Below are 13,769 nucleotides of genomic sequence, written 5' to 3'. Positions count from 1 at the left end.
TCATTTAGATAATGCCATTCTGGAAATTAATAACAATAATAGGACGTGATATGTTTATACAAAAAGTTCATACTATGCATAATATAATATGATTAATAGCGTTTTTGAACCATTTTTGCTTTTTCAAAAGGAATTTGAAGCACATTTGCGAAAAAAAAACGAAAATTGTCAAACCAAATCAAATTGATGGAGTATATACTTATTAATCCTATATGTTACATACGAGTATTAATCTATGCACGTTAGTTTATATGTTTTAGTGAAAGTATTATTTCTCTAGTTAAAGAAACATTTGACATTTGTGCTTCCAACTGTTCATATATGTACATAAAACACGTTGAAAGTATTCCCAAAATAAACCTGATCAACCAATTTTCCGTTAATTTGTATCGTCACTCTACCCTAAGACGGCGAATATACATTTTTTTGCTTTACCTTCTATCTCAAGACTTATTCTAAAGTCAAACTAAGAGTTTATAACATGACATGAAACTTTAGTATTATAGCATATAATAATACCTGTAATATTGATTAAAAATTATTTGAAAATGTATAAGTAATTATAAATTAAATCATATTGTATGTATGTATATGTACTTAAATTGCAAGCAAGTATTGCCGACGGTGCTTTACTTGAATATACCACATACTTACTTATATAAAAATCTATTTTAATGCTTTTTTTGCCAATATTCAAAATGCACTAAATCACACCTTTCGATCTTTTCAACACGAAATACAAAAAGAAAAAAAAATTATACTTAAACAGCAATGATAATTATTTGCACAAATATTAATCACTAAAGATGTTAAAAAATTCGGCCTGGAATTATTATACTTGAGCTTTTAAACTTAATTTAAGTACATATATACATTGCGACTTACTACGTTATTTACTTTTATTTTCTACATCCTGAAGAATGTATTTCAACTGCAGAATTTTGGATTTAAAAATAATCAATAGTGCATTGCACATATCGTTATAAAATTTGTATAAATTAAAAATAAGGTGAAAAGTGCAATTTACTAATATATTAATTAGAATGGAACACGTTCATACATATGTATGTATGTACAATTTTCTTAGTTAGGTTACATAAATCCTTAAAAATTACATTATATAATCCTCAAAAATTATCAATAAACCAAAAAACGCTGGTATAGAAGAACCACAGTTTAATTTTAATGATATCATTGAGTAACATAAAATGTCAACGAATAATAAATAAATTGCCAATGTAAAGTAAATTACCATAACAGATTCGTTTGTCAAATTGTAAGAGGGTTTTTGAATTGAAATAAAAATGTGATGTGTAGTTTGAAATATCGTTTTCATTATGGTAATCCTCTACTCAAAATAATTTACCAGCATTTTCGGTAAATATTTTCAATATTATTGTGTGATAGTGTAGGTTCTAATAATTATACACAACAATTATTCTTGCAAAATATTTTCTCTAAAATTTTTATGAAATTGAACCTAAACTAAAAAATAAAAAAATATTCTTGAATTTTTTAATTTTCATAATTCAAAAGCAAACCCCGATTTTATAACTTTGCAACTAAAATTTTAGCGTCGTTTAGTTATTCATTCAACTTCACAAACTCATACATGCTTCTACAAAAAAATCGTTTTTTTTTTTTCATTAATTTGGTATAATTGGAGGATTAGCCGATTAGCATTTTTTATTTTTTTATTTATTGCATATATATTATATATTATGTATATATTTATAAATACACGTCATGTATATAGATTATGTATTACATAAAATATTGAGGAATTCATTAAAATACAACTTTTCTACATAAGTACATACACATATACGTATATATAAGTAGGTAAATATTTTATATATTTATATAGTTAATTCGGTTTATTTGTGTGTGTGTCTTAGGATGTGTTGATATAACAGGCATATAGTGTTCAGCTGGTTAAGTATATAATATCCTACCACAAAACTTTGCAAAACTTATAGTTTAAAAAACAAAAACGCCAGAACAATCAACAAAATAACAGCAACGAACAAAATGCAAGTTTAATACATATTTATTTATATTGTAACTGTTTTTTTTATTATAACATTTATTCTCTTTACTTCTTTCGCTTTTTGTTTTTTACTGTTAATGTAACGCTTATGAGCGATTTGAAAACTTGAAAATCGTCAAAAATCTCCGTTAGTTGTTTGGCAACGGTCATCGAAAGTGAACGTGAATTAAAATTTTCATTTCCTACTAACTATAAGATTGAGAAAAAAAGCAATAAAAGAAAAAAAAGGGATAAAAAAAAGAAACGTGATATTAAACTTTTTATAAATTTTTTTTATTTAAATTTAATTTAAATAATAATTTCGCTTAATTCTTAATTTTAAATATAATTACAATCAATATATTATATAAGTACATATATTTTCTTTATTGAATTAAAAATGAAATCCTTGAAAATGTGAGTTTAATATTTAAATTGAACAAATAACATAAATTGAAAAATTAATATTTTTAAAGACTTTTATTGTGTTTAACACAAATTTATGAATTTAAAGCATTTGAAAAAAAAAAACATCTTTTTTTAAATTAAAATATTTTAATAATTATAAGACTTTTATAAAAATAAATTGCATAAGATCGATAAATATGTATATGTGTATATGGAAAAGTCAGCAATTTACAAAAACAAAATTATAATTATATAATTTACATATGTATATGCACAAATGCACCAAATCTATAACATATTTAAGAGATCAATATTCATATAATATACATATCACATATATGCAATATAGTATCCATATGTATATAATATTAAAGAAAAAACATAAAAATTAATCAAATTTACGTGGGTAAAAATTGGTTTTTTATGTTACCGAATATTATTACATGACGTTTCGATAGCTTCACAAAAAAAAAACTAAAATGATGAAACCATTTTTGTTTCTTAACATTGTTGTTATTTTTGTTAAAAATATTTACATATGTACATATAATTTTATGTACATACTTATGTATGTATGTACATAAAATATTTACATGATTACCTATATATACATTATCTATATATTCTAAATATATACATTTGTGTATATATTATAACAGTTATTATAATAATAACCTTTTGACTTCTGATACCTGGTTAGATTTTCAATATATTTTTCTTATGTACGAATTATAATAGGAAAGAAATTTAAGTTTCGAAATTGGATAACTACAACTGGGTGTGATCGGTTTTTTTTAAACACATTCCAAAAAATTATATTAATATATGTACATATATATATAAAAATGAAAAATAAAAAATATATGCAATAAAATTTCATTTCAATTATTTTCTTCGATATTCTTTTACTTTAATTTTCTAAAATAATTTAAAGCTGAGACATATTCACCTTTTTCGTTTAGGTCAAATTTCCAATCTACCTCAGTTTGACAAAATTTTCTCTTTATTTCGGATAATTCCCAAGAATTTGTACAACGAAGTAGAAATTAGAAGATTAATAATGCGAATTTTTATTTATGTACTTCGTTATTATATTATTAGAACTCCAAAAATATATGTTTTAAATGAATTTCGTAAACAATTGTATGCAGAGGTGTATAGAAATTAACAAAAAAATATTTTAAATTTTTCCATTTCAATTGTGTTTTAACTCGACATTATGCTACTTTATAATTAGACATCCCAATTCGTAAGCTATTTTATTTATTTATTTAAGTCAAAACTCGACTAACAAGGTTTTTATTGGAGTTTTCAATTATTACTTATATTCAACAAATAATGTGATTTAAAGCGTACGCCTAACATCCAATTCTTTGGTATTTTCAATCTGAAATCATAGTACGAGAATTTTGTTTAATTTTTGCAGTTCTCGTCGAACAAAATCAATAAACAATCTTTCAATGGTAGTACAATGGTTTAAGAGTTAATGATTGCATTTTATTCAAATATAATGCTAAAAACAATAAATTTCAATTAAAATAATATGTAAAGTGCATTGCATACATAAAAAAAATTTCCTAAAATTTGTTCCTTCTTAAATTATTCTCGAAATTCTATAATATGCAAATTTTATGAAACCTTCCATATAAAGCGAAAATTTAATTGACTTTAAGTTGTCCTTCAAAATGTTAAGCATTAATTTTAGCTATAATAAAATACTTTTAAGTGAACATAGTAAAATTTTATGCAAATTTTGAATTTATTTTTGCCTTTTAATTTTCAATATTGAAATTAAAGTATTTACTTATCTTTAGTTTGTCCATAATAACATGAGCTCATTAACAAAAAAATTAAAAGATAAAAAAATTATTAAACTGGTAGTTTTTTTTTAACAAAACCGCATCTTTTTATTTAAACAGTTTAAATTAAGCTAAATATAAACTTGTATAACTACTTTTTAAGGAGATTTCAACTGAAGTAATTAATAAAAAAAAAGTGTAGACACAAGACAAAGTTTTTGTAAAAATACAAAAACTTTTTGATTATTCAAGTACAATTACGGCGGTCTTCTTGGATAGCATTCTTTTATTACAAATCCGTATAGATAATACTTGCATATGACTTTGTGGGTAATAACAGTATAAGTCTTTAGTTGTAACCCCTTCAATATTAACTAATATTTATGCAATAAAAATTAAACATATCTGGTAATAATAAAAATCTGATTTATTAAAATTTTATTTTTTGAACATTTCATAAAATGAAAATTTAACTTTCTTTTCGACCCCGATCTCTTTTATACAATAAATGGTATAATACAAGTTTTGTGGTTAATCATACGTATTCTATAAATTAATGTGAAGTGCTGATTTGTGTTCTATTGCCCATATTTTTTATATCATTAAAACGATTTTTAAAATATATTATATAGTTGGCCTCCAGATTGACTGCTTAATTTCTCAATCCTCAATATAAAAATGAAATTGATTATAATCACGAAAATCTTCACCTTCAAGGTCAATTAGAAAAAGAATATGAAAGTTGGGAAAAAAATATTACGCCGGCATTTTATACAACTCTTTTTTATCGAAAAATATTTAAAGAGAAAACATATTGGAAATTAATTCCAATTAAAATTTACAAAAGCAATAAAAAAAATATCAAAGCTATCAACAGATTTCATCGTCAAAAAAGAATTACAAATACGCATACATATATGCAAATTAACAAAATATTCACTTTACACATAAATTTTGTTTTTTATTAAATTCGTTAAATGTCATAAAATAACGAAAACCCGGTATTAACTGACTGGCTGCTTTGATGAATTTTAATTCACATACATATTTACATAAATACGATATGTCTACATACATATAGATGCATGTACTGATAATACACATACATAAGTTAATTATAATCCCAAAAAATATTTACAATCGTTATGTAATTGAATTGAGATGCGGGCACGAGTTCGTCACATACTTTAAATACATTTTTTTTTTGTTTGCTGTGGAGAATTTTTTAATTTTCGAAGATGCGCTAATCAACCAATGTTTCTTTTTTCTTTCACCTCTTGTATTTTAAATTTTATCGTTTTATGCCTTTCAAACTCTTATTACGTAATATTAATGAAAAAAAATGTTCAAAATTCCCAAATTGCCAACACTGTTGCAAAGGCAGAAAAAAATAAAATACAAAAAAATTGAAAAAAAAAATTCAGCTTAAGAAATTTTTTTTATTGATTTTCAATTCATAAGCTGGTATTGGTAATTGACTCAATGTTTTTGATGATCATTAAAATTTTAACCACCTGATTATGGTAATAATTTTATTTATTAAAAAAGAAATAAGGTATTTCTTTTCTCATCTTCTTTGTATTTTATATAACACTACAAAGAAAGATAAATTAGCATACAATATAAAAAAAAATATAAAAATCATAAATAACAAACGATTGATCACAATAACCCATATTTTATTTTTATTTACTATAGTTCCTATAGTATTATTAAAAAATATTTGGCACACATATCATATTTATAGTTACTAGAAGAGTTTATAGAATTACTCCTTTGTAAGAAATTTTTAAGCCATTCAATCAGTGGTTTTTCGTTCATTGAATTCATTGAATTTGAACTTTAATAATCAAGTACGATTATCAGGTAACAGTGTGCAATAATGTAATACTATTTAGAATACATTTAGAATACATAAAACTATTCTGATTTACGAGTTAAGTAGCTGTGTTTTCTATTAACTACCTTTCAGTTTAATTATGAATTTTACGCCTTTTATTGTACCCGCGGCATATCCAATCTAGGGACGATATTTATCGCTTATAAAAAAAGCTTGTTTATTTGTTAAATTTTGTTGCCTTTGAATTTCGAATTTATTATTTTTGTTCAAACATACGACGATTTAAGTAAAATACCAAAAAAAAAACTTTTGCTTTATTGAGTTATCGCAGATAAAACACAACATTTGACAACTGCTTACATTCTTCTTAGTGAAATTTTAAAATTAAATGACATTTCAATTCGCGTTTCTTCATTAAAAAATCCATCACAGTTTTAGACCTTAAACATTAAAAAGTAAATTAAAGTTTCACTATTATTATTTTGAACTTTGAAATTTTATATAGAAAAATTTTACAATCTATTAGAATAAGACGATAAACAAAATGAATTTATAAGAAAAAACTAGAAGAAATATTTTATATTTTTATACTCTCATTTACGGTTTTTTTTTTTGCAATTTAAATCTTTAATTATATAATATCGTGAACAAATTAAAAAAAAAACTGGTTAATATTAAAAATTTTTTGTGAAATTCTCTATTTATTGATGATGTGGATTTTTGTATATGAAAATTAATTATTAATTTTATAGTATTAATAATTTTGGTATTCAAATTATATAATTAAAAATGAGAGTTTATAACGTTGTATTAGTTTATTACTTTTGTGCTGATTAATTTATCAAATTATAACTGAAAGCAAATTAGGCAGATCTCGCTTTCAATCGTATATGTATATAATAAAAAATTAGCGAAAATAAAATTTATTAATCGATCATTATCATTTTAATTTGGCATATTAAGTTTTTGTGTCCTAAAATTAATTGGAACTAAGTTAGTAAACCCTCACATTTTTGTATTTGAACCATAAAATGTCTGTACTCACATCTTTATTTTATTATCCGAAGAGTTGGATAGAAGTTTTACTCATTTTTGGTTAACAAAATAACAGATTTTCGAAGACGAATAACTTGAAGTCATAGGCAATTATCCAAAAATGACGAGGTTTTCAGTAGAGAATCTGAACTCTTAAAATTGGATTTGTTCTGAAAATAATGGAACCTATAAAAGCTATATTTTCAGTTAACTTCTTTTACTTGATTTTTTTAATATCTTCCTTTGAAATATCGATGGAAAGATTTTTAATTACAGTCTAAAATTCCATTCGATGACGTTATGTAAAAGTTTTAAAATATTTTCTGGTAAGTTACCTAAATAATTTTTTTCTTTTTTATGTAGGTAACTATTTTTTAAACCCTTTTATATTTTGCACAACTTTCACCATTTTTCTTTTTTATTTTTAAGTGTCATATTTCACTGTGTTTTAAATGGTTTTTCTTAAAGTTGCAGCTCAATTAATTTTGCTCAAACACTTTTTGCAGAGCTTAAAATTTTAGAAGATTCCATAAATACTTACAATCGAGGTGGGCCAATACATCCGATGATATTTGATACTATAATAATTATTTGCATATGCATTATGTACAGATTAATTATATGTACAGATTAATTATATGTACATTCAAATTATATGTACATTTGTACATATAATTTGAATCTATGTATTTATAAACAATAAGCATGTACATACGCTCATTTAAAATTTTAGCAAAAAATAGGAAAAGGTTAATTTATAAAAAGTTATACCTTAAAAAGGTAAATTTTATAACTCAATGAAATTATTTTATTTATTTTTTTTTAACTCAAAATCAAGTGGGTTAAATTCCTCCAATTTATTCCTAAATATTTTTCATCTTATACCTAACTTGTATGTACATACATATGTTCATACACAACATAATTAAAATTAATAAGTTGAGTTTGAAGATACTACATATGTACATATATAGAATTATGATTAATGATTATATTTCTAAAGTAATCACAGTTAATTGTGAACACACTTCAATCAATGAATTCAGAAAGTGAAAGACAAGTGCCCATAATGAGAAACAGATAACAGGATGGCCTCCATACTTTTTTTTGTTAATAATTATTTCATGCATTTTTTATAGATTTTTTTATTATTTTAATTTTGTTTGTCAGTTTAACATATTGCTATGAAGAAAAATAATGAAAATAATAATGGAGAAAAAAACATAAAAAAAAAAACTATTATATTGGCAAAACGAATTAATGTGAATGTGACGTCTTCGTATTCGAAATATTTTCGATTTTTGTTTTTCTGGAGGCGAATATTTTCGATTTTGTCTCTGCCTTGGAATTTTGAAATTTAATAAATTTTAAGCAAAACATCGTGAAACATGTTTTTTTCCAACGTAATATGTACATACACATGTACATGCAATATGTACGTAATTTGAATGTATAGTGTATGGTTGTTTATATACTCATAAAAAGATTTTGAACTGACACCCAGTTGTTTTGGCATTTAATAAGGAAGTTCTTTTTTTTGGGTTTTCGATTTTAAGAAGACTGTTCTGTTTTTTCTTTGCTTGCGGTCGTAATACTGGTTAATTAAGTTTAAGGTGTACAATTTCAGACATACACACATACTTATGTACATACTTATGTAAATATATGTTTGCTCAGTTTATATTAGTACGTATATGTATATTGTATTTACATATGTACATATGTATGTACTTACAAATGTTGAATAACATACATATGTACATACATATATTGCAAATCAGACAAAACAAAATTTTGAAGACAAAATCTTTTGTTAAAGCAAATTTAGTTTTTATAAAAATTATTATATTGTTGCATATGTACATATGTATGTATACCCAATTGCACAAACTTATATGATGTATGTATACGTTTCAGTTCTTATTAAATTTAGTATTTGTATTCCTATGTATATATCAGCTTATATTTTAATAGAACATTAATGTTCTACGTACATACATACATAATATACATATTAGTAATATGTTATTACATTTGTACACTTATAGAACCTGCAAAAATTTCATGTCAAAGGGAAAAGTCGTTTGATAGTGAGAAAATTTCGGAAATTGTTTGTGCTAGAGAAAGGTTTGTTTTATGAAGTTTTAAATGTGTAAAGGGGTCACAAAAACCAAAAAAAAATTATTCATGAAGCTAAATAAGCAACAAAATAGATCTTGTAGGAAGGATTTTGTATTAGGAGTTTAACTGTATATATATATGTATTTAGTTTTAATTATACCAAATCTGAGCTTAAATCGCTTTATTCCACAAAAATGAGAATATATATATGTATGTAAATATTTGAGATAATTAATTTTCTATTTTATAACATACATATGTAGATACATTCATATATACTCACCTTGACATAGCAATTTTTGTCAGTTGTGGTATTATATAACCGCAATAGATAGTTGTGGTATGATAGTTGTGCTATTAACTTTAATTAAATTTTGACATTCATCAGTAGTTTTCCAGGTTCGTATTATAAACTCATCTCTTTTTCCATTCTTTATTTTCATTCTTTTTTTTTATTCTTCTTAGAACATTTTCCACAAAAATAAAAATAAAAGCTACTAGTGCAGTGTAATATTCACAGCATATACTATTTTGAAAATTTAGAATAGAAATATTTATGCTTTTAGCATTATTATTTGTAATTAAGTTTAACTAAATACAAAAAAAATTAATAGTACAAAATTGTAATAAAACTCCACAAACAATAACATTTTTCAAATCCCAATTTAATTATCAACTATGAACCGCTAAACATGCTTTATTTAAACGGAATTTCCCTATGTACATACATTTCGTACATATTTTTATTAAAACCATTTAGCATTAACTAATTAAATACAAAAAGTACAGAATCGAGTGTATGTAGATTTAATAATACATACCATACAAATGTATATATAAATATGTTTACATTTTTATAATCAACTTTAATTAACGTTACGGCATCAAGTGTAATTCATAGCACTTTAAAGTTCTTAAATTTTTCAGAAGCACATTACTCCTATTTTCAATTACATTACTATAATTATTACCTATAATGTAGTGCAAAGATTTCGTTATTAAATAGTAAAATAATTTTAATTAATTTAAATTGTTTTTTAATATTGTGTGTGTATGTATGTGAATATTTACTTCTCAAAAACTGATTACAACAAAAAAATGAGGTAAATACTTCCATATTCACATACATACATGAGTATTTATACATATGCGCTTATGCAGGCATATCACTGGTATTATGTTTTATTTATAAATTACATACGAATCTTGCATACATAAATAAATTGTTAAGAAAAAGGCTACCGGTCTTAAAAATTTGTTTCACATATTTTTTTTTATAATTACATATTTATCTTTAATATCTTTCTCTCCTTGAATTTAATCATAGCATAATTATTTTTTTCTTTGGTGTTGGTGGTCTTATCCAGTCTGACTTGATATACGGTACCAACAAAATGACAGGGAATTTCATCAGTGTATTTGCATTTAAGTTGTGAATATCTAGTTTTGCTTTTTATATTTGTTAAGTATTTTTAGAACAAAAATACTGGTTTCTCGATATACAAGTATCTTTTTTTGAGATACTTGTGCATAGTTTTACAATGCTGCATTTGATTTTTCAATAAGTGCACGCTCATGTATGCTTTGAAATAAAAGTAAATTTAATTTTTTTTTCTTCAATATGAATAAAAAATATGATTATTCGCTTATAATATAATCATTTAGTAACAGTATTCTGTGATATCCGTTTTAATTTATGATAGAAAAAATTCATGCAAATTTATGAGCATAAGTAAATATTTTTATATTGTCAGTTGTACATTGTGTATGAGTATCTATATACAAATTTTATAAATTGAATTATTAATCTTTAAAGTAATATTTTGTCAATTTTAAAGTAAAATTTCATGCTTACCTGTATTGATCTTACGATTTCGGGTGGAAACGCAAAATAACACTTTGCTAGGCGCCATACGAGTATTATGTAGTGTTCAATATTCAAATTAATATTGAATAACAAAATTCATTTAAAGTATGTATGTATGTATATACTTGGTTGACACTATACATTTGTAAAAATAAGTTCGGAATAAGGTAATGAGTTTATTTCATTTTGCAATATGAATAAATAATTCAAATGATATGAAAATGGGTTTTTGTTAAAAAAAATAGAGATTTTTATAGCATCGTTATTGTTTCCATCAATAAAATTGTACACTTTCATATTTTCAAAATGTTAACTGCTTAAGTGAAAGTCAAACGTAGTTTCCTTACTTTTTTTATATAAAAATAAAATTTAATTTATTATTTAAAGATTATTTTAGTAAACACATATTGAAATAAATAAATATATAATACATATTATAATAAATACATATAAGTAAATAAATAATAGTATATAATATAAAAAATTTTCCATTAAAAATTTTATGTATTCCACTATGTTTGGAGGATATTATATATATATTATATATGTTATATTTCAGTTAAGTAAAGGCTATTCAGATGTGCTTGTTCGTTCATTTCTCCTGGTAATAACTCAAAATTAATTCAGTAGTAATGGTAGTATTGAATTTTCAAAATTTAGTGCAAAAATTAAAAGTTAATAATAAAGTTCTTTCGATTGCACAGCATAAGTTTTAAACTGGAAACTGCATTTTTTTAAATAAATTGTATATAAAATTAATTATAATCAAATTTTCACACCTGTTAAATTTTTCAATTTTTATTAAAAGTTATTTACTATATTATTCTTAATTATACACTCGTATAATAGTTTTATAAATATGAAATATGTTTATGTACATTGTTGTGTTTAAGTGAAACAGTTTTCTTTGTTTAAAAAAAATTATCATTGCCATTAGGAAAGCTCTTGTTGCTGACTTAAGCACATTATACAGATAAAATGCTAACGTTCAATACTTGATATTCATATATGTACGTACATATGTGAATGCATATACATATATATGGCAAAAATAAATTCTCTTTCGTGCTAAATATATAAAAATATGTACTCAAACCAGTTTTGTTTATATGCAAATTAACCGTTAGAAAATATATTTCTGTACTTTTTCCGTTTTTCAAACAAAGTTATTATAAAATTAATAATTAATCAATTATTAATGAACACACTATTCTAATTTTTTTTACTTTTTTCTTTTCCTTAAATAATTTTTTTTGCTTTCGTTTTTTTTTTTGTAGAAATTTTTTAATAGTTTTTATTGCCATCATTTTAAGTATTGCATTTGTTAATTCGGAAGAAGATAATGCAAATAAAAGGAATTTATTATTAAGAAGACCTGGTGGGCCAGCTGCTAGACCTGGGGGGCCACTAAATAAGCAAACTTCAACAACAACTGTTGCACCTTCATCACAAGATAACGAAGAAGAAATTGGTGACGATGAATATGATCAAGATTTAGAAGAAGCTGAAAAAGAGCAACAAGATTCTGCATCATCAACATCAACAACAACAACAACAGGTAGTTAAATATAAAAAAAATTGTAAACATAAATTTTAATATAATGTATGTATTTATTGTAAAAATATTTAGAGCCGCCTAAAAAGATCGGGCCAATTGTAAGACCTTTTAGAAGTAATGAAGATCTCCTTAATGCTTTGAAAAGAAGGCAACAAAATCAAAGAAAAGGTGGAAAAGGTAATAAATTTTAAAAAGTTTTTGTAATTTTGTATATGTATGTATGTGTATAAATTTTGTGATTATTTTTATATGAGTAGCTTTCAAAATTTAAAGGCACCAGTCATTTCTTAATAAAATATTGTTTATAACGTTTGTACAAAGTAGTAATAACTTGTTAGTTATAATATAGTAGTAATGCGCAAAATATTAAGAAAGTTAAAAATTTCAAAATAGTAAATCAATTTTTTTTAGCTAAAGATAAAAAATCATAACTCATTTAAGAAAATTATAAATTACATATTAAAAGCTTTTAAGAGTTTTTCAAAATTGAATAATTATTAATATTAATACACAGGTCTAGAAAAGCCTACACCAAAACCACAAGAATCAGAACAAGAAAAAGAGGATGAATCTGCTCCAGCTGCCGGACAAAAATCTATAGGCAATGATAGAGGTAAACCATAACTAAAACAGATTGACTTAAAGTTTTTATTTTATTTAAATAAAATTATATTTTTAAATATTTTAGGAGCTAGACGAAATAAATTTTCAAAATCACTCAAGGGCCCTGGTTCATCTAATGGTGATAATTTAGATGAACAACCAGCAGCTGCCAGCCCTGCTTCACTTAAACGACCTGGAAGACTTAGCTTAAAGTCAACAAACAAATAGAGTTTTTTGTATAATATAATATTTTTTAAAAACCTTATTTATAATTTTTTACACAACATTTTAATTTTTTTTATAATTTTTTTTTTAATTTTTCAAAAAATCTGTGAACATTTTGTTTTTGTTTTATAATGTTGAATATTTTCATTTTCGAAATTTAATGTTAGCAACTTGCTTAAATGTAAAGATATAAGAATACAAAAATATAAATCTGAAAAAATCTCTGTAACACGTTCGTATGCATGTATGTTATAAATCTTTCTTTAATAAGTTTAGTTTTTATT

The 13,769-nt window shown here is 23.6% G+C and overlaps 1 protein-coding gene across 1 annotated transcript; it reads left to right on the top strand.

Moving 5' to 3' along the window:
* Positions 1–2,170: 2,170 nt before the first annotated feature.
* Positions 2,171–13,714, top strand: LOC129619381 (uncharacterized). Its single transcript, XM_055534633.1, has 5 exons — positions 2,171–2,446; positions 12,377–12,657; positions 12,730–12,834; positions 13,172–13,270; positions 13,346–13,714. The coding sequence occupies exons 1-5, from the start codon at positions 2,430–2,432 to the stop codon at positions 13,486–13,488; spliced, it is 645 nt and encodes a 214-aa protein (XP_055390608.1). The 5' UTR covers positions 2,171–2,429; the 3' UTR covers positions 13,489–13,714.
* The last annotated feature ends 55 nt before the right edge of the window (positions 13,715–13,769 follow it).

This window comes from Condylostylus longicornis, unplaced genomic scaffold, assembly GCF_029603195.1.
Source record: "Condylostylus longicornis isolate FDR11 unplaced genomic scaffold, ASM2960319v2 ptg000013l, whole genome shotgun sequence".
Taxonomy (NCBI): domain Eukaryota; kingdom Metazoa; phylum Arthropoda; class Insecta; order Diptera; family Dolichopodidae; genus Condylostylus; species Condylostylus longicornis.
The sequence above is the reverse complement of the archived record's forward strand: the minus strand, read 5'-3'. Positions and strand labels throughout refer to the sequence as shown.